The 22,135-nt window shown below is 41.8% G+C and overlaps 1 protein-coding gene across 1 annotated transcript in view; it reads left to right on the top strand.

Annotated features, from left to right (window-relative positions):
* COL24A1 (collagen type XXIV alpha 1 chain) overlaps positions 1 to 22,135 on the top strand; it is a 254,996-nt gene that overhangs the window by 151,924 nt on the left and 80,937 nt on the right. The window contains exons 25-28 of the mRNA XM_063136778.1: positions 12,854 to 12,907; positions 16,676 to 16,729; positions 18,055 to 18,108; positions 19,741 to 19,794. Coding sequence (XP_062992848.1) covers positions 12,854 to 12,907; positions 16,676 to 16,729; positions 18,055 to 18,108; positions 19,741 to 19,794 — 216 coding nt within the window. The remainder of the gene's footprint in view (positions 1 to 12,853; positions 12,908 to 16,675; positions 16,730 to 18,054; positions 18,109 to 19,740; positions 19,795 to 22,135) is intronic.

Raw genomic sequence — 22,135 nt, forward strand, 5'->3', positions numbered from 1 at the left:
AGGTTATCAGAGCATGGATAACTTTAGCTAGGCTATCTCTGTCCAGATAAGGGCGCAATTGGTATATCAGCCTAAGCTGATAAAAGGTGCTCTTTGCCACTGAGTTCACCTGTGTCTCAAGTGACAGTTCTGGATCTAAGAGCACCCCCAAACTACGAACCCGATCCTTTAGGGGGAGTGCAACCCAGTCCAGGACAGGGCAAACATCACCTCGCCGGACAGATGAACCACCCGCTAACAGTACCTCCGTCTTGTCTGGATTGAGTTTCAGTTTATTAGCCCTCATCCAGTCCATTACCGTGCCCAGGCACTGGTTCAGAACAGTCACTGCCTCACCTGGGTTTGATGAAAAGGAAAGGTAGAGCTGGGTATCATCCGCATATTGATGACACCTCAGTCCACATCTCCGGATAACCTCCCCCAGCTGCTTCATGTATATGTTAAACAGCATAGGGGATAAGATAGAGCCCTGTGGAATCCCATGGCTTAGGAGCCACGGCACAGAGCAATAATCCCCCAGCACCATCTTCTGGAATCGGCCATCCAAGTAGGAGCGGAACCACTGCAACGCAGTACCTCCAACTCCCAGCTCAGACAACCTATCCAGAAGGATACCATGGTCGATGGTATCGAAAGCCGCTGAGAGGTCCAGGAGAACCAACAGGGTCGCACTCCTCCTGTCTCTCTCCCGACAGAGGTCATCCCACAGGGCGACCAAGGCAGTTTCCATTCCAAAACCAGGCCTGAAACCCGATTGAAATGAATCTAGATAATCCGTTTCATTCAAGTGTGCCTGGAGTTGTCCTGTTACACACTATGAGGTCCCGTTCACACAGAGGATTTGGGGCAAACCTGGTTCAGTGGATTCTGACTGAGTACACATCAGGTTTTTCAGAGAAATAGGAAACTGAGCAGCACAACTGAAAGCTCTGAGTGATGTTAAGGATACAACAAGCAACAGATTGTGAAAGAGCCTTTAGTATGGGTTTGGCTTATTTTAAACTGGTTAGCCTTGCCTCTATCTTAAAGAGACCTTGTCTGTTTCAGCAGCCTTGGGCTGCGAAAAGTCAGAAGTGGCTGAGGCATGGTGGTATCTTCATGGCTAGAGCCCTCAAAATTCAAGGACAGTGATAAAACTTCCTCTGGACGCTGGGAAGCTGATCTCTGGGACCTCTCTGGAAAACTAGGTCCTAAGGAAGTGGACCCCTCTCCCTGATCCATTAACTCAGGAGCTTCATCATCTGAAGATGAGGGGTGGGATTCCTGGAACACGACACAAATTAAATGTGAAGTTAAATGAATTTTTATGTTTTAGCTGTACTTTTAAAAAAAATCAAATAAGAGCTACTGAGCAGGGAGGATAATAATTATTAGGATCACAGCAGGTGGGGAATTGTGTCAATGGGAGCTTTTATTTATTTATTTATTTATTTATTTATTACATTTTTATACCGCCCAATAGCCGAAGCTCTCTGGGCGGTTCACAAAAATTAAAACCACAATAAAACACCCAACAGGTTAAAAACACAATTACAAAATACAGTATAAAAAGCATTTTATCCCAATGCAAATAGCAGCTTCAAGGGAGCAATTTTTGTTGAGACTACAGGAGAGGATGAAATAGTTAAACTCCCCATGTGTTGTTATCCCAACAATTCTCCGCTCCCCTGGGAGCTGCTGTTAGATGCAAAGACACATTTATGTCTAGTTGGGTTTCATATAAATGGTACAATAGGCCAGTTAGCATGCTCAGACAAGCCACTGTGACTTATTAAATAACCCACAGTGCCTTGTTGTAATCCCTGGCGCATGCCAGCATGTGCTGGATACCATGCCTAGGTACAGCTTGTCATGTCTTCTGAACCCAGGCAGCATGGCTTCTTTGAGGGAAAGCAACCCTCAAATAACCTTGGCCTGTTCTAAGTTTATTTGGAAATTGTTGTCGCACCTGGGTAGGTAATTAGAGAAATGATGCCTGGCATGTGCTGGCGATTAAAGCAAGGCACTGTGGCTATTGAAGAGGCATGTATGGCCACCATTTTGAATATGCAACTCCCCCTTGGCAGTTCTCATATCGTGTAAACCTGGGGCCGTGGGTCATGTGAGGGTTAACCTTCGCATAACCCATGGTCTGTTTTAAGGTTATGTGAGAGTTGCTTAACCATCACATAACCACTGCTCGCCGTCTGGGAGCAGGGCTGCATATTCAAACTAGTGCCTGCAGGCACTGCAGCTCACCATCCAAACTGAAGTCAATGAGTTTGCTAGGATCAGGATTCATAATTTTTCAAGCTACTACTGGTGCTTATGTCTTTTCTTAAATGATTATATGGCAACATCTACATTTCATATGCAATAAAGAGGAGATCCAGTTATAAATTCCCAAAATATTAACATAAAGCACTACTAAACATGTTCAGCTGCTAGGGCACAAATTTTGAAATGGAATTCATAGAAATGAAGAGAGGAACATTGAAATAATTTAAAACAGATGTTGGAGAATAATAAAAAATGAAATAAATTTTTAGCATGTTCAATCTTCAAACTATTGACAGACATTTATCCCTGTGCTCCTTGTAAAGACATAGATAAATATTATTGTCCCTCATTTTATAGATCAAGAACATGAGGTAGAGATTACCCAAGTTGAACAGGGGAGGTCCAGTCCAAAATGTCAGTATGGCATGCTTTCTGGAAAGAATTACCTGGAACTGGGAAATTTACGTAGATTTATTGGAATCCTGTAGTAGAAGACTGCATACCTTGTAATATAAAGCAAAATGTTTTAAGCATGTGCTTAGTTTAGAATCTGCTTTGAGCATTTTTATTGAATCTGCTGTGATTAAATTTTACAGAGATCCTACAGACTATCAGTCTTTAACTCTGCTTTTTTCCTGGTAACACAGAGATCTGGACCACGTGCAGTTGCATTTGAAATTGGCAGTACAAATTGCATTTGAAATTTCCCTGAGTTTCAAAAGTGCCTTTCCTTTTTATGTTAGGTGCCTTTACAAAAAGGCAAAAGTGAGAGCACTGGTAATGGCTAAGAAACTGAGTTATCGATCAAGAAGTTCCCGTTTCGAATCACACTTGAGCCATCTGGGTGGCCTTCAGAAATGCGCTCTCTTAGATTTAGTCTCCACATCTGCAATATGGAGATAATATGACCAATGCTACAGGATTGCAGCAAGATAATCGGTTAGATCATGATTTATGCTGCATGAATAGTGCTACTGGAAGTGGACTTCCCTGGTCCCTTCTTCCCATAGCAGCTCCTCCAGACCCTTGAAAATGCTACACAGAGAGTCAGGAGACCCTGTTGAATGGGGTGAGCTGTGGAGGGGGGGATGGAGGAACCCCAAAATTTGGGCAAAGGGACCTTCCACAAGTGGCAGATCCTGGATCCTACCCAGTATATGTAAAGCATATTATTATTATTATTATTATTATTATTATTATTATTATTAATTTATTTATTTATATAGCACCATCAATGTACATGGTGCTGTACAGAGTAAAACAGTAAATAGCAAGACTCTGCCGCATAGGCTTACAATCTAATAAAATCATAGTAAAACAATAAGGAGGGGAAGAGAATGCCAACAGGTACAGGGTAGGGTAAGCAGGCACAGGGTAGGGTAAAAGTAACAGTAGAAGTAGCAGTAGAAGTAACAGTAACACTAAAGCTGCAGTGGGTGTAACCATTCAACTCAGTGGGACTTACTTATGAGTAAACATGCATAGAAATGTTAAATAATATAAATGCTCAGTATTATGATAATGGTCCTGTTCAGAAGACTACTTAAATCATGGTGCTTTTAAAAGCCTTAACTACCGTGGTTTAAGGTGTTTCTGAACAGGGCTAATAAAACCCTGCTAGACTTGCAGATTTAGTAATGTGATTCTCTGGGTTGGGTGGAAATACTTAGATTCCATTTTACTATCAATTTTTGTGAGCGTTACATTTGTGATGCTTTGGAACAAAATTGTTTTATAGTGAAATATAATACAAGAAAAAATGTTTTAAAAAGCTGGTGCAGAAATTTTTAACATATTCTATCATATGAAGAGTTAATGAGCTGGCTGGTTCCATGACATGACAGCCCACCATATGTTATTTAACCTGCAGTGAGGCTGTGGTGCATGCCTGGCATATGCAGCTACCATTTTGTATATCCAAGCTTGGAGCTTGTTTTGTCATGCGAATCGAGCAAACATGGGTTATGCGAGGGTTAAGCAATCCCAGAACAGACCATGGATTATGTAGGCATGGTTTAACCCCTGCATAATCCCTAGTCACGCCTGAGTAGGGGTTGGATATGCAAAGTGGTGCCCACAGGTGCCACTGCTTGTCATGACTTAAATAGCCCACGACGAGCCACACCATGTCTTGTGAACCAGGTCATCATTTAAGTATCTAGTCTGGGCACAAGCTGACAGCACACAAGGCAGTGCAGAGAAAGTGGCAGAGTTGGTTGATGCTGATGTAGAATGAGGGGACCAGTGGTGGCAAGCTATTCCGTTTTTACGTAGATCACGACAACACGTCTTCCTGACAAGTGGGTCATCATGAGAGGGAGGGGGAGGGAGAACTTCCTGGAGTGCCTATAAGGAGGCGTTTAAACGCTGGCAAGAGATCATCAAAGAGCATTCTCTGAAATTTCCTGAGGTAGCAATCAGCAGTGGGAGAACTCAGGATGAAGAAAGTGCCATAAAACCTTTCTGGATCTCAGGGCACAGGCAGGACAGGAGAACCAAGAGCCCAGACGTGAACTCAGAGGCTGCCCCATGAGTGATTGACAGAATGAACATGTACACACACCCCTGGCCTAAGTAATCACGCGGACTGGGGTGGACTTAGAGAGTATATAAACGGAATCTGGCTAAGGTTTACTTCATTAGGGTCAGGGAACTTCCCCAAGCTTGGTTATATACAAGTTCCATTACATACATTCCATGGCTCTAATCCAGAGATGCCCATTACAAGAAACGTAGAGAGAGAAAGAGAGAGAGAGATAGCATGGCTTCTAAATTTTTGTCTCATTGAGTGTGAGCTGCTTGTTTTTTAAAGTTAAATGCATGACTGTTGCACATAATAGAGCTGTTCACATGTTATTTAACCAACAGTGAGACTGTAGTGCATGCGGTGTGTGTGCGTGGCCACTATTTTGACTATGCAAATCTTGCACAGGCATTGTCGTGTCGTGCAAACCCAGCGAGAGTGGGTTAAGCGAGGATTAAACAACCCTCGCATAACCAATGGTTTATTTTAAGGTTATGCAAGGTTTGTTTAACTCTTGCGTAACCACAGCTCACTTAGCTTTCATGACATGACAACCCCAAGTGGGGATTGCATATTCAACCTGGCACCTGTGTATGCTGCACCTTCTTTTGAGTTAAATAATCCATGGTGAGCTGAGGCGTCCGAACCTGATCAATAACTTTGCTAGGATTAGTACTTGAATTTTTTCAAACTACCTTGAGCCCCAGTACTGGGGAAAAGGCAGGATAATAATAATAATAATAATAATAATAATAATAATAATAATAATAATAATAATAATAATAGTTTTCCCTAAATGATTATAGGGCAACATCCACATTTTATATGCAGTAAAGAAGAAATCTACATTCTCTTCTAGTGAAATATATTCATGGGCCTCTAGTTTTGCTATAGTGAAGTATTAATAGGGAAGGGTTATAAAATAGATGTTTTATGCACTGAAAATCCTGGCTCTTTTGAAGCATTAGAGAAATATTTATGGGAAATTTCTAATGGTATAACAGCTTGATTTCTACTGGATTTTAACAGCTTGAGCTCACTATAGTTCCTTTCTGTGTGAAATCTACCCTTATGGTCCTTCTTCCTCAGAGCTGTTGTTTACAGTAGGCCCAATCACCACTTCTAAACATGCCAGTAGTTTGTCCTTTTTGTCTTTTTTTATGTAAGTGTTAGGGAAAGGGTATTTATGGCAGCAACAAGCCTTGTTATAAAGAGAAGCTATTTTGTTTTATTATATATTAGATGCGTTTCTTTGGCTGGGTAGAATTTAAAAACTGAAATGGGATTTGCAGCTCTCCCTGGCTGGTAAGATTAGCAGCCTCTTACAGAATCAGCAGATCCTTTTAGACAGTATTTGATTAATTTAACGAGAACTAAAGGAGTTCAGCCAGAGCAAATTTACAGTGCCGATGAGACAAAGTTTTTTTTGGAAGTCATGCCAAGAAAAACACTGGCTTAAGCTACTGAGAAAATTGCCCCTGGATTAGAGGGAGAAAAGTTTCAACTGTGCTGGCATGCACAGTTGGGTTTCAGATTTTTAAATTACTCGCTGGCAAAACTTTGAAACCACATTACAATACACACAAAGAAGCTAGTAACCTGTCTCTTCCATTGCTGAACGTAATCCAGTGCATGAATGGTTTTAGACTTTTAAAAAAGTTGATTCTGTCCTGGTATTCTTTCATACATGAAAACTAATGTGACTGACAAAAGGGTTATGTTTCTAGGCAATCATTACTGTTTAGAAACATTGCAACCCATTGGCCACTACTCTTGCCAGGCCTCATGCACTCTACAGTGTGTCTGGACAATGGAGAGAGAGTGGAAAAGAAGAAAAGGGGGTGTGAAAAGCATTTTTTCCTACCTTCTCTCCGCTGAATTTGCTTAAATTGGCTCCCTGCAACCAAGGATCTCTGCTTGATAATCTCTGGCTAATTTAATAGTATTTCAAATGCACCTTTGACATTTGGTGAATCATTGATTCCTCTTACAAAATACACTTATTCACTGGTTAACAAGCAATTTTTTTTACCCTAACTCCTTGATTTATTACCAGGTAAAGGTTTCAAAAATCAAAAAGGTGACTAGCAGCAGCAACCAAAATCCACTATGTGGAACTTTTAGCAGCAAAATGTGTCTTTCTAACAGGTTCTGAATGTGAGTATCCATGGATCCTTTGTCCCTGTCATAACTCTCTTAGCACCTCAATTAAGTGGCAGGAAATTGAGTTTGAAATGTAAAGGTGAGATGCCAACTCAAAGACCACACACAAAAAACTTTTGTCTTGCCAATGTAAAGGAGTGATGTAGCTGCACTGTGAATTATATATTAGGTTTGGTTATAACTTACATTGCCAAACGGCCCTTCCACACGCCGTATTGAAGGCGCATGCAGGCGCCCCAAGTATGACCCCAAAACGATAGTGTGTACTACAGCCAGAAGAGGAGGAGGAGGCGGCTGGGGAATCCGGACACGTCCTTGCTGCCGCCTCCGCCTCCTGCTGCCTGGGTAAGAGCGACCCGGGTCGGAGAGCTCGGCTTCCGCCTCTGCTGAGCTCTCCGACCCGGGTCGCTCTTACCCCGGCAGCAGGAGGCCGGCGGGGAGGCGGCGGCGGCAAGGACGTGCCCGGATTCCCCAGCCGCCGCCGCCTCCCTGCCGGCCTCCTGCTGCCTGGGTAAGAGCGACCCGGGTCGGAGAGCTCGGCGGAGGCGGAAGCCGAGCTCTCCGACCCAGGTCGCTCTTACCCAGGCAGCAGGAGGCCGGCGGGGAGGCGGCGGCAAGGACGTGCCCGGATTCCCCAGCCGCCTCCTCCTCCGTCTCTTCTGGCTGTAGTACACACTATCGTTTTGGGGTCGTACTTGGGGCGCCTGCATGCACCTTCAGTACGGCGTGTGGAAGGGACTTATGTTCTATTCTGGAATTGTTTGTCTGCAAAACAGTCTACTAGTTTAGGATGAAGTGCTGGTGGCAAGCACATGCAATAGGCAAGTTTCTTGCAGCACAATCCTTTGCATATTTATTCAGAAGTAAGTCACGTGGTGTCCATTGTTTCTTGGTCCCTAGAATGTGTGTATAGATTTTAGCCTTAATATTGGGAGTGGGGGTGAGTTCTGTGGTGTGCACATGTTTGTGTGAATTTAAATTTCAGAAAGCACATTAACTTACACCACCTTTTTAGTCTCATCACTTCTAATAGTGAATGTGATATTGAACTAATTATGAAAAAGCAATGCCCCAACAGCACTATAATACTTGTGCGTGGAAGCAACCTTACAGTAGTAATAAAATGCAACTGAAAAAGGTTTCATTCCATAGAATCAGATTTGCGATGAAATAGCCAACTAGTGAAACTTCCAAGAGGTAGAACTACCCATGCACCAGTTTTTAATTCCTACCCTTACTCCCCTATGCCAGGATTGGAAATTGCAATCAAAGGATTCTGCCTGTCCATTTAAATCCCCTGAGTAGTGATATTCCGTGCCACCACTGGTCCCTTTGTCCACCCAGTTGGAAGCATCCCTGTGGCCTATGTGAAAACTACACATTTCAAAACATATAATCCCAGAAGGAAAGGCAAAAACTTCAACCAGTGAATGCTTAAATTGGCCTAAACCTCCCACCCACCACCTGTCCCAGATAACAAATAGGCATAGCATTGTTATTTGTTAAATGGCAAGGATTGTCAAGAAGAGCATCTAAAGATATGTGGAATATCTGCCTTCGAGGCATGGAAAGAAGCAAAACATAAGCCCTGTTCAGGCGTTCACCCCAGTACTACTAGAAACATGAGAGGAGGGTGGGATAATGCTCATTGGCCCCACCAATGAGCATTATCCTTGTCACATTCTTTGTCATCCTCTACATGTTGGAGGGCAAATGTTTGGGGTGGGGAGCCTACTCCTACAAGCTCCCTGCGTGATGTAGAATTCTGGGTTCTAAATAGTGCAGAGAGCGAGCCTGCATGAGTAGGGCAGATTCCTTGCTGCAGACATTTGCCTTCCAACACATGAAGGGTGTTAGAGTGAGGGGAACGTGACAGAGAGCACTGGGCCAACAGGCATGATCCTACTTTCCTTCTCACATGGCAGATGACTGCCAAAGCAGGATAACACTCACACAAACACACACAAGTAAGTGCTTTCATACAAGAAAAGGCTGATGTAGGGAGTTTTGTGGAACTGACTAGTTGCATTCTTCTTTCTGAAAAGGTCTTTCGAAGAATTATTGTTATTACATGCTTCATGTTTTTCTCTCCACTAAGCATGCAGTATGTTTCCAATTATTTAACTGCAGTCCAATGTCTTAACACGCAGCATATGCCCTGGCAGATGCTTTGCCTGCCTTAAGCATGTGTTAGATGTGGGATTGACTCTGATAAATTTTCCAGAAAAATGTGTGTCAAGGAGGCTTCTAAAAACTCATCTTTGCCATTAGGGAGCCATGCATTAACCACGGAACAAGGTTTTCTGAACTCATTTTAGAAGTACCTTTCATTTCTGCTTCCTATCATCCTTAGTTTTCAGTTGTGTGCAGTATTTGGCAAGTCGGGTGTGTTGTTTTTGAGAAGATTATCACAGAAAATAATTGGAATTTGTTTCAGAAGACAGTGGCTTTATAAATATTCAGTAGCTTATACCTCTCACTTTGTGTTTAAACTTGTAATGCAGAGTTCAGGAACATGTGCCCATCTAGATACTGTTGGAGTGCAACTCCCACGATCCCTCACTATTGGCTATGCTAGCTACGGCTGATGGGAGTTGCAGTCCAACATCTGGAGAGCTACATGTTCCCCAGCCCTGCTGTAATGGCCTTTCAGGGTGCTGAAATAACATTGTTCAGGACTCAGTTGTTGGCCTGGATATTTTTCTGTTCAAACCATACTGTTTCACCTACTTGTGCTTGTTTGTTTATTTTTGAGAATCAGAGGGACCTTAAATTTGGTCCTGACTCTCTTATCTTTCTGTATTCCAGTCCTGGTTCCATTAAATGCCTGATTTCCAGTTTCAAATTTGCCCACTCCTAATTTCCTGCTCCTGACTCATGCTTATTCTTGGGATTTTCCTGCTCTTGGATGGTGTTTCAGTGAGATTCTTTGTGAATTGCATGTTAGGCGTTTTTTAATTAGACATTTTCTGGATGCAGTTCTTCCTGACCTTTTAAATTCTTGTTTCTAGTTTAATTTATACTTTGATATATTCCCTGGGATTAGACCATGCCAGTCAGTCTCTGGCACTCATACGCTTTGGGTAAAAAATACTTTCTAGCAGAGAAACAAAACTTGGCTTTTAATCTTTGTAAATAAAGAGTGCAGAATGGATTACCAAACTTCTTAGTCTTCACACTCTTCATGATGGGAAATGCTCTTCTAATTAACAGTGCATTATGAAAACATTTTAAGTGTATAAGAGAGGAACTGTCTTGTTCAAATGTCCAGATGAATACAAATTTTAGACTTCCCGTGCATGTTAGGATTGAAATGAGAACATTACCAAAATAGCTCTTGTCTGGTTCACACATAACAACAACCCAGAGTATGGGTTAAGTATCAGTTGTTGTTAAATCATTAGTAGTTGTTGAATTGTGGGTTATTGTTATGTGTGAATCTTGCACTATGGCTCAACTATGGGCCAATTTGCATGACACAACAGCTCATTGTGGGTTAATTTATTCTTCAGCGTCCTTTTCCACATGCACCATACCCACAAATGGTGATCAAGGCATGGCAGAGGAAGACGCCACACCTCGTTGACCTCATAGTGGTGGTGAATGGGGCAGGGATGGGGGACACGCAGCAGGAGATCATAGCATCCCATGTCCCCATCCCCATTCATCAACATTTTGAGGCAAGCAAGGACAGGGAGCGAAGCGTCTCCTGCTGCTTGACAGCGGCAGGCGCTACTTGCGTGCCCCACCCTCATATCAGCGATATCCAAATGCATTGCAGGGCAGGGCGTGAAGGGATGTGCACATCCTTGGGAACATGTGGGGCACTGCTGATCAAGGCGCCCCACCTAGGGACAGCATGTGCATTTCCCAGGAAGTGCAAGGGGGGGATCGGTGGCTTTCTGCACACTTCCTGGGACAGCTGACACAGGCCTGGGCAAAAGTGGCGGGGGTTTCTGCCGCTCTTGCCTCATGACTCTGTAGACATATGAAATTGTCCACAGAGCCTGATACATGACACACTAATCAATGGTTGTGCAGATAGTCAACTCTGCACACCGTTGATTATTTGCACTGGTTATTTCAAGGAGATAACCAACCATTGTGCAAAAAAGTCTTGACGGCACAAAAGTCAATGGACGACACAATTGTCAACGGTTGATTACTTAAGCAATGGGGGACTATTTAATCAATCATTGACTATTGTGTCATCTGAAGTCAGTCAGAGTTCTACCTGTAGTTACAAATTTATCTACTTTTTCTTATACTGAAATGGGAATTTTAAACTACATCTTGGAATAGTATTTAGTTTTAACTGAGAATACAATATTGCAATAACAAAGTTTCTTAATTTAAAATGAAAACAAGAAAATAGTATTCTGGTCAACTTTTAGTTGTTAAATGCTATTGTTATCCTGCTCAACATAAGGACAACAGGTGGAGGCAACTGGGTTTTTAACTTGCCTAGAGATCCAAAATTCATTGGGCCAGCCCTGTTTATCGCCTATCAGTTTAACAGTAAAACTAATATGACATGAGACAAAACTGATTTACCCCTATTTTTTTATATACACAGCAAAGATCTAAGTCATATTTGGTTTGAATTCTGTAGGGTCATATATATATATATATATATATATATATATATATATATATGTACCTTGCTTTTAGTATCTTACTTTAATATTGTACTTTAATATTTTAAGTTTCTATCATCATATCTCATGTATACATGTGACTTATCTTAGGGTGGTTCCGCTATTCCATTAATCATCCATTTTAGAAGCATTCTGTTTCTATTATCCTAACTATAATTCAGACCTTTGGAGTGGTAAGGGAAGACAAGATGTTTCCAATAGTGCTTGTTTTACAACTACAAGTTGTTTTACAACTACAAAGTCTTGCGTCTTGTAATCATAGGAACACGCATCTGTATCGCAACTACGTTCTGTTCTTGGATGACATTCACAACACCTAAGCAGGAAGCTAAAGAACCTGCACTAGCCTTCCAGGTGTTCCTGACATCTGCTCTGAAGATGGGCAAAATTATGACTGTCAGAACACATATTTGGCAGTTGCTAAACTTCCTTTGTAGAACTATAGCATGCAAACTGCTCATGAGACAGGCAAAAAAATTAAAACTGCTCAGGTGAGGCTTGCAAATAACCATTTTCCTAGTTGCTTGTAGCACACAAAAAACACACAAGCCTTAAATGGCACCAGGTAAGAAGCCTTCTGTAATCTGAGAATTTGCTTTCTCTCCCTCCCTCCCTCCCTCCCTCCCTCCCTCTCTCTCTCTCTCTCTCTCTCTCTCTCTCATGTAGTTTCAGGCATTTGTATTATGCATTTCCAAATCTTAAGGTACCTTCCAACAAAATAAGCAATAAGATAATAACAAGAAACTCAGTTTCAATTAATGTTGTGAACAGTAGTCACTCAATGAGCACTCTATAGCAAAAGTACTACAGAAACAGAAATGCCCACTCAAATACCATAGGCTTTTTAGAAGAGGTAGGTCGGGCAATCTTTCTGAAATACCGCAAGAACTGTACAGCTTCAGATCTCATCAGAAAGACCTTTCCATGACCTTGATAAAGAGCATTGTTCACCTGGTGAGTGCACATGGAGTAAAGTCCATTCTGCAGAATGTAAACAGTGGCTGGGCATGTATGGGGACAGGCCGACTCTGAATTATATGGGCTCCAGGTGGTGAAGGATCTTTGAAAAATAAGCATCCTGACTTGGGTTCAGAAGCTAATTGGTAGCCAGTGCTACAGCTGCAGAATAGGTTGAATGTGTTCTCGTGTCTCCCATATCTGCCAAAAGGAAGGCAACAACATTCTACAATAGCTGTAGCTACTTCCAAATCTTCCTTGATTGCACACTTATTGACTTTTTCTCTTATAGGGCCCCACTGGTTTACCTGGTGAAACTGGACCATCTGGAGGCTCTGGCGAGAAGGTAGATAATAAGAACGTTAGTAACTGATAACATAATGATGATTCTGACACAAGTAATATTCCACATACGGTCACAAATAACAGATTCTGTAAGTGGTGTTTTTGATCCTGTTTGATTTAGATGAAATGGTGGAGATCTGCAACTGAATCTTGTGCTCTTTACATTTTTGTAAAAAGCAGCCTGCTGGGCCCCACTATTTGAAATGGAACTGCATCTCTGGGGAAAGAAGGATTTAAATCTTTGTGCCATTTTCTGTATGAGAACCACCCCTCCCCTATAGCTGCTATTTTTCCTGTTTGGGAAAACTTTACTTTTACCTGGAAGTTTCCCTTAACAAGGCAAATAGTACTTTGGAAGATAACTTTCATTAAGTTATTTCTACCCCACTGCTGTGATCACAATCTAAAGTGGAGGGCTGCAACAGCTGCTTTAAAGAATCAAAAGATTTCATCACAGCTCTCTGTTGTCTTGTTAAGTTTGGTCCTGAGTTACAAATCAGCAACATTTGAAGATGCTTACACATATGCTGATCCTGTTTTCCTATGCATTTTACTGTTTATTTATTTCAATATGTATAGGCCACCTTTCAGGTTTACCTTTCCAAAGCAGCTTACAACCTATAAAGCAAAACATTTCAACCATAAAATATAACACAGTATATTTAAAAATATAATAGCAGCATCTAAAACCATTAGGTTGGATCTAGACTTAGTCATAACTTAAGTTCCATTGCTTTTAGTGAGTCTACTTTATATTAATTTATTAATTTCATTTCTATACTGCCCCATAGCCAAATCTCCCTGGCAGTGTACAAAAGATTAAAACATTAAAAATTGATATACAGAATTTAAAAACATAAAATTTATTTATTTATTTATTTATTAAATTTATATACCGCCCCATAGCCAAAGCTCTCTGGGCAGTTTACAAAAACAAACCAAATACAAAGACACTATCCATTTAAAAGCAACATTGAACTCTCAGCCAGATCTAAAGATAGATCTGGGGTCAATTGAAACTCAAAATACGCTGTTAAATGCCTGGGAGAAGAGAAAAGTCTTGATCTGGTGCTGAAAAGATAACTATGTTGGTGCCAGGTGGGCCTCGTCTAGGAGATCATTCCATAATTGGGATGCCACCACTGAGAAGGCCGTCTCCCATGTTGCCATCCTCAGAGCTTCCCTCAGAGTAGGCACCTGGAGGAGGACCTTAGATGTTGCACGTAGTGTACAGGTAGGTTCATGTTGGGAGAGGTGTTCCATCAGGTCCCAAGCCGTGTACTCTCTATATGACTAAAGCCATGAGTGGGTAACATTTTTGAGCTGAGGGAACATTTGGCAAGTTGAGAAACTGTCCAGGACACCATCACAAAATGGGAGGGATGGCAAAGGACAAGTAACCTGCCAAAAGACTGAGTACAAAGCAGAGGTGGGGTCTGACCACCAATATAGTAAACAGTTCCTTTGAACCCTGTTTTCAACATCTACAGAAACCCATTTCACAGCTGATCACAGCTGCTAGTAAGAAAGTATGTTAAGTGAGAGAGGTAGGACATCTTGGCAATGACAAGGGGCGCTTTATGCATATATTATCAGAAGTGAGTAACAACAAACAAGTAGGGGACAGGCCATGCTGCATAGCCCTTTCCATGACATCATGCATGCCATGTGGCTCCTCCCTTAGACAACCACGCCTTCAGCCTGTGTGTGTACAGTTGTACTCATGGAGACTTCCACATGATTTGGACCTTGAATTGCATAGGGTTCCAAATTGTGTGGAAGTCTCCACACAACAGTTGCACACATGAAGGATTGCGCCCTGCAGATGTCCATGCTACACGGCACATATAATGGAATTACATGGCACAGGCACAGCCCCACTTGCACGTTGCGTTATCCGCTTTTAAATTACATCTGCATGGGCAGATTGAAACAGAGCTAATAGCTGACTGGATTAAACAGGTCTTTAGGATTCTTCTAAAAACCTGTTGAATTTGAACTTTTGAATAGGCTGTCTTCGTGGATTTCAGTACAATGGAAACAAGAGATTGGTAAAGCAAAACAAAAAAACAAAACAGGGTCATTAGGAACATTTTGGAGATAAAGAGCTTGATCTATTTTAGGGCACATCCATTAACATAATATATTTAACATGTGATTTTTAAAATATTTATATTATTAAACTCCTTTAATGTTTTGGGGAATTATTATTTATACTGTTTCTTAGAATTAAAAAAGGAAGCTATTATTTTACTGAATGTCAGGTTTGATTATGCTAGAAACTTCAATATTTGTTAAAACAATCTAGCATTCTACTTGTTTCTTCCCCAAAGGGAAAAATTATTCCATCCGGTTTAGTGGCAGGAATTTAAAAGAAAACATTAGACAAAATATTTATGCTATTATTGTATTATAATTTACATGAAAATGTGAAAAATTACTGCCAGTTTATTTTCTAGTTTATAACTGGAAAATAAACACATTCCCACTCCTCTAACTCTGATAATGAGTTAGTTTTTAATTGTGCTAAACAGGACTAAAGAATACTTAATGCAAAAATTATTTCATGGTTACTACTTCATTATAAGTATTTTGACAATATTCTTTTGATATAAAGGGGCAGTTTTGAAAGCACTCTGTTAATTCTTAACTATGCAGTACTATTAGCTCAAACCCATATGTTGTCTGTCGGCAGTCTCTATTGGTCCTGGTGGGCCATGTGCTTTGAATGCACATTCCAATACATGTCCAAGTATGCATTTCAGTATGCGTTCAGGCACAACTGCAGCTGGATCAGGGCTTTAGAAGGAAGGAAAAGTGACTTTGTCATGGTGTAGAAGAGAACAACTAGCATGGGAAAGGTTCCTTCTCTGGGGCCAGAAAGGCAATTTCCAGTTCTCATTTCCAGAAGAGGAGGGACCTTCCTCCTTGACCCCCAGATTACCCCCTTAATTGCAGGCGGGCAATAAGGCTGCCTCACCTTGAGAACCCAATGCTACCCCCTACCCCACCCCCACACAATTTGGAACATCATTTCAGGCAGAGGAGCAGAATGGAGGGAGACCCTCTTCTAAGTTGTCTCCAGCAGAACAAGAGGGAAGAGGGTTGTCTCCTCACTATGCCATTTTTTCTCCTTCCTGACCAGCCAGCATGTGGTTCTTTCTCCCAACCAGTGTTCTGGGCTACTGCTGCGCAGGCACCAACCCAGGAATGTGTCAGTCAAAGGAGTGCCTTGGCTCTAGTGTCCATATCTCTCTGCAAAATTTCCTAGACAGCTGGTCACACACAGTCTAAACATGTTCTCCCAACAAACAAAGAGACATGAGTCATCCGAGGTCTCTGTAAGTGTCATTCCTATGGGGCAGGGAAAGCGTATCCACTGTCAGTCTGTCTCCTCAAAGGGAGAGTGCATCCATTCGAATCTTCTGTGATACATTAAAGACACTTCTGACCACTACCTTATTTAGTCACTCTCCATTCACTTCTGAACAGACAGTAGGGCATCTAGAGATACATCCCCCCAAGTGCTAGAGAAAAGTTTTCTCCGTGTAGTCATTCTAAGGACAGACACAGCTACAGGTCTTACTCTCCCTCCCCATGGATGCATAGGGGGTATTGTAGATCCAAGAGTTACTATTCATGCTTCCACTTTAGGTCCCATTGTAGAGGCCACCACTGCAATTCTGCTCAACTCTCCTCGCAGAAGTCAGAGAAAGAACAATGCAATAACAACATACAAGCTTCTCTATTTTTGTTGTTTACCTTTAAGGGAGAGAGGGGTAGTCCAGGCCCAATGGGCCCTCCAGGCGAAAAAGGTGTCGTGGTAAGTAATTACTGAGATTCCAGATTTATATAAGAAACAGGCTTCTCTGACCATTGTTTTGCTTTAACAAATAGTATAGTGAGAAAACAAGTTAACTTAGTGCATAACAAATTAACGTGTACTTTTCATTTGGATTTTGCTAAGGTTCACTTTGAAAAGAGCTCTTGCAAAGAACAGGAAAGAACACTCAGTACTTTCAGATAATCCACTTTTTAGGATGCATTTTAGGACTATGTCAGCGTTCCTATGAAGAGACATTTGTGTGAACTAGCCTCAATCTGATAAAAATGAGAAGCTGCTGTATGGTCAGCTGCTACGGTGATATACTGTGAAATACTGTGACCTAGTTTTCAAGAAGAATTGCAACCAATCATGTGATATTTTGTGTGTGTGTTAACTTCTTTTTAAAATAGTATGAAACATCTTAACAGAGCCACAAACAAACTCTCCAGCCATAACCCAATAAGAAATTAGCCAGACATGTGCATAAAAGTCTAAAATCATTCAAATGCACCTGAGAAAGCCAACCAATCTGGTATCCTGCTTCAAAAAGAAGGTTAAAGACCAGGCCCTGGAGTAATTGACAAGACTTCTTAACCAGCCAGGCCTTGAAGCTTTCTGGGAACCTGCTTTCCCAAGGGAAGCATTGACAGTCTCCAATAAGAAATGGTCTCTTGGGTTTTCCTGGCTAACAGAGTTCACATGGTCCAATTCACAGCCCATGCTGGGTTCAGACGACACAATAATCAGTGTGGGGGAGGCAAGTGTCAGTTGAGTTGATTATTGTGTCATGTGGGGGAACAACGCACACACAGTATGCTATTTTGCTATTTTTATCAACAGAAAAAAACAATGGGCTGCTCCTTTGCTTATTCAATAATCAATTGATTAAGATGTTGTGTGGAGGGCTCCCCCCCTCCATCGAGTGCACTATTCCATTGGCCATAGAGTTCTCCGGCAGGAACGGGTGAAAACACCCCAGCTGCTCCTATACAGCTGGCAGAACTTGCAATGGCTCATGGGATGCAGCCAGGAAGACTGAGGGAGGAGGGAGGAGTACCGACAGCCCAGAAGATTACTGGGACTTTCAGCCATGCAACAAGGGGAGGGGCAACATCTTGTGTGAGGAGGACCAGAAGAAAAATGAACTGTGAGTGTGCTATTATCCCCTCCGTTGCCTAATATATCATCCGAACTCAGTCCATGAGTTGCAAGCAGTGTGTTAAAAAAAACCCAACAACCTTTGGGAGCATTTCAGTAACTAAAGTTCTACTGGGCTATCAAACAGCCAACCTCCAACCATTCTATATTTCTTTCCATGTCAGGGTTACCCGGGACCTCCAGGTGGCCCTGGGGGTATAGGTCCACAAGGATTGCCTGTAAGTATAAAATATGTTTGTTTTCTGTTTGGTGCAGCTTGTTACAAATCACATTGCAAATCCCGCATTGAGCAGGAGGTTGGACTCGATGGCCTTTTAGGTCCCTTCCAACTCTACTATTCTATGATTCTATATTCTATGACTTCTCAGTTATATTTTAAGCATAGGTTTGTTAGTATATACTGTATCTTTACACAAAAATTTACCAACTGGTACAGGGTCTAATTAAGCCAAAGTTCAGGACTTGTAAGCTCCTTGAATTCAAAAGAGGACATTTAAACTCATGCTTAACTCTGTTACTGAAATTAATGGAACAAGAACAGTGGATTGAATCCAACGGTGCCCTTCTGTTTGCAAGTAGGGGCTTTGATTCAGCGGAAGATGAAGTTGTTTTTGCTGATTCCACTTGTGTCCCTGAAAATCTGTTCTGGAAGGCTGTGGAACTCTGAAACAGTATGGGAGGCTACATGGGAAGCTGCAGAGGAGACATGAAATCGGTGAAAATTACTCCCTGCCCCCACTTTACTGTGTTTGCAGAAGCTTCTCCTGCATTCAAGCTGCTTGCATGAGTAGTAGGGGCCCATTGGATCCAAACCAATCGAGATTGTCCTTTGTCATGATGCTCTAATAGCAACTAGGAAACATGGAACTAAGAGTGCAGTCCTATGCTGGCTGGGGAATGCTGGGAGTTGTAGGACTTTCTATCTAAACACACAATTGCACCCTAATTTATTTAAAAGTCTGAACTTTTTAGTCAAGCAGGAACAGCATGACGGATATATCATTGTGTTTTTACCAAAGAACAAAACAAAAACCCACTTGTTTTAAGATGTTAAAATAACAATTTGACTCGTATAAATGGAGTTTTCTTAATATGCTTGCTCAATTAAATTCAATAATTGTAAGTTGCTGAAACATACAACTTTAAAAAATCAACATGGTGAGATGGGCTGGGCCAAGGAAGACCTGGGTTCAAGTGGCTGCTAAGACGTGAAGCACATTGGGTGGTTTTAGGCACGTCTCAGCCTAACCTAGAGATAGTTTGCCACCTTGAGCTTTTTAGAAGAATGGTACAATAAAACCCTAACAAAGCAGTGTGAACTATATGAACAGAGTGCTGGACTAGATGGACCCTTGGCCTGATCCAGCATGGCTCTTCTTATGTTCTTAAAGCAGGCTTCTATTCTTTTGACAAAAACTTGTAATTCTAATTGCAGATTGCAATAAGAGGTCTGGACTAGTCACTTAGGGCATAAACCTATCCCTGTTTAGACAGAAAAAAATCCCTACAACTTCCAGCACGCCTCAGCCAGTTGTAGGACTTGCAGGACTTTTTTCTGTCTAAACATGCATAAGGTTGCACCCTTAGAGGCAAGCTAGCCAAATTACTTTCCTTTAGCAAAATGGTTCTTAAGATCCCTCTGCTTGAAATGCTATTTGGAAAACTGGTGTAAATAACTTATTGATGTCTTTACATCATGTTATCACTTCATAACTAGAAAGAAGATGTAAATCCAATTGATTGAACAACTTGCAATGGGCAGAGCAAAATGATTGTTTAACTTTTTTTCTTTGTCATCAGCCTCTGGTCTTCTAAAATTATTAAAGTTTAAAACCTTATTTAATTCTTAGGGTCCTTCAGGAGCAAGAGGACCTCCAGGTCCACAGGGCTCTAAAGGTCAAAGAGTGAGTAGTAGTATTTTGTTCTACCTAAGATAGAGTTGTGAGACTTCTATTATTAATATTATTATTAATATTTATTTATATAGCGCCATCAATTTTCATGGTGCTGTATAGAACTTCCATAGATTCTTACGCTTGTACTATATAAAGATCTCAGATGTGTTTTCAGCTGATCTCCTGTTGGGACAGAGAAAGGCAGGTGTGGATATAGCCTCTCCCATCCCTGCAAACATGCATTGGGTGCTGTGATGATGCCACTGCATGCAAATCTGCACATGTGAAGTACACCCAGAGAGTAATTTATAAATTAATATAGCTGACTCCTGTAGAAACTAATTCTTTATTTCTTCTCTGTGCTATACTTTTTGGCTTGAGTGTGGAGCGTGGGGTGGTGTAGTAGTTAGTCTAGATGCTAATTACTTCAGCCCAAGTCTCTCAGGTTCCATTCTGAACTCCAGACTCCAGGGGTGCTTCCTAACACTACCAGTCAAAAGGTATTGTGCAGCTATGCCGTCTTTCTCTCCTTAATAGATTAGTGTGAGTGAGTGTTAAGAAAAAGTTGTTAAGAAGCGATGGAAAAGAAGTGCTCATCAGCTGTCGAGGTGGCTGAAGTGGGGGTGGGGAGAGGAGATCACAGGAGCAGTCAACCACTTAGCTGTAATGCGGGAGAAGCCCAAGAGCAAAAAACCAACATGATTGGCTAGCTGCAGTGGTCACAGGTGCTGGCGGTGGAATTGAATATGCAGATGAGAGAGCAAGAGAGCAATGTGGACCCTGCCTAGGAAATTTTGCAGCACTGAGTAGAGCACAGCACTCCCTCAGGGCGAGAAAAACATCCATCCCAATCCAAAGTGAGCCGCTCAAAATTTGCCTGGCTCATGACTTGGTGATTTGACTGATGAGGCCTTGCTTGGATGATGGGAGCACAGTCCTGAAAGGGCTTGTAGCTGAGTCCCAGGGCACAATGTCTTAAGAGGAAGAGAAGAGCCCCCGCCACCCATCCCTGGAAAAGGCTCCAAGTGGCCTTGGCATCAGTGCCTAGAGCCAAAGTGGCCCCTGTTTGAAAAATAGTAAAGGTCACTCCTTTAAACACTTACTCACCACTACCACTTCTCTCTATAGGTTCAAATTATAAAATCTACGAGTTTGTACTCATGCAAACCTTGGGGTTCTCCCAAGCATGTTGATATTTGTCTCTTGTTCTTCATCGTGGTCTCTGTGCATCACACACATGGGCTGTACGCCTGTGCGAAGCCCTGCTTCAGGAATTTTCCATAGCTAAGAGCCTTTTTGGCGGGAACCGTCCCCCTCCACACTGCGCATCTCTCTACAAAAAGAAGTAGCTAAGACAATGTTTCCTCTGATGACAATCTTGTCAGCACTCACCAGTGGAGATTGCTGTTAGAAGGAATGAGGAAGATATATGATAAGCTTATTAATCCGAATTGCTTGTGTGAACTGTGAAGCAGCAGAGATCCACTTCATATCTCACCTCAGCTGCAAACTTGCTAACAGCACAATTCTATGCATGTTTACTTGGACATCTGTCCCTATTTGCACATATTCCCAGGTAATTGTGAAAAGGATTTTATCCTATGTGACCTTGGTCTACTTATTGCAATATGGGAATAAAAATACAAAATTACCTTACAGGGTGGTTGTAACAGTTGTGAAGATAATTTATATGAAGGCCTCTAAAAACTCCAAAGTGGTATATAAATGGTATATCTAAGGGCTTCTTTAGATTAAGTAGAAATCACAATTCTTTACTGGGGCTTTGCTTCCTGCTTCTCTTGCATGGACATAATAGGGCTGCTTTATACAGGCGGAGAGGGGCGACCATGTGGTTTGTAATTGAAAGCTTCCTCTCCTCTCGTTTGCATAGTATTGAATGGGACTGCACTCTCTAGTGGGTGCTTTGTAGCGCAACTTCCCCTGAACAGGACAGGAAATCCTGAGAATCAGGATATCACAGGGTTTATTTAAAAACAGAATTACTGGGGACATGATGGAGGTTACCAACGTTGTGAAAAGGACCCGCAAACTTCCATGAGCAGCCAGTCACAAGCGTGCCTTATTTCGCTCGTGTGAAGAAGCCCTTTGTGTGCTTTGCCCTATTATTTTATTTGAATCCATGCCATAGGGCGAGTCAGGCAGTAGCTAATTTGGCAGTGTTATACTTTCATCAGTTTTATTTGTATGGAATCATACAATAGGCAGCCCAGCATGAGTGACCACAGCCAAATTGAATATTTTGTTTATCATGCAGTCACTGTAGTGGGAAATTACGCTTCTGTTCGATCCAGTTCAGCAATGCCAACAGTGAGTCAGTGTGCTATATATA

This window comes from Elgaria multicarinata, chromosome 1 (assembly GCF_023053635.1).
Source record: "Elgaria multicarinata webbii isolate HBS135686 ecotype San Diego chromosome 1, rElgMul1.1.pri, whole genome shotgun sequence".
Taxonomy (NCBI): Eukaryota; Metazoa; Chordata; class Lepidosauria; order Squamata; family Anguidae; genus Elgaria; species Elgaria multicarinata.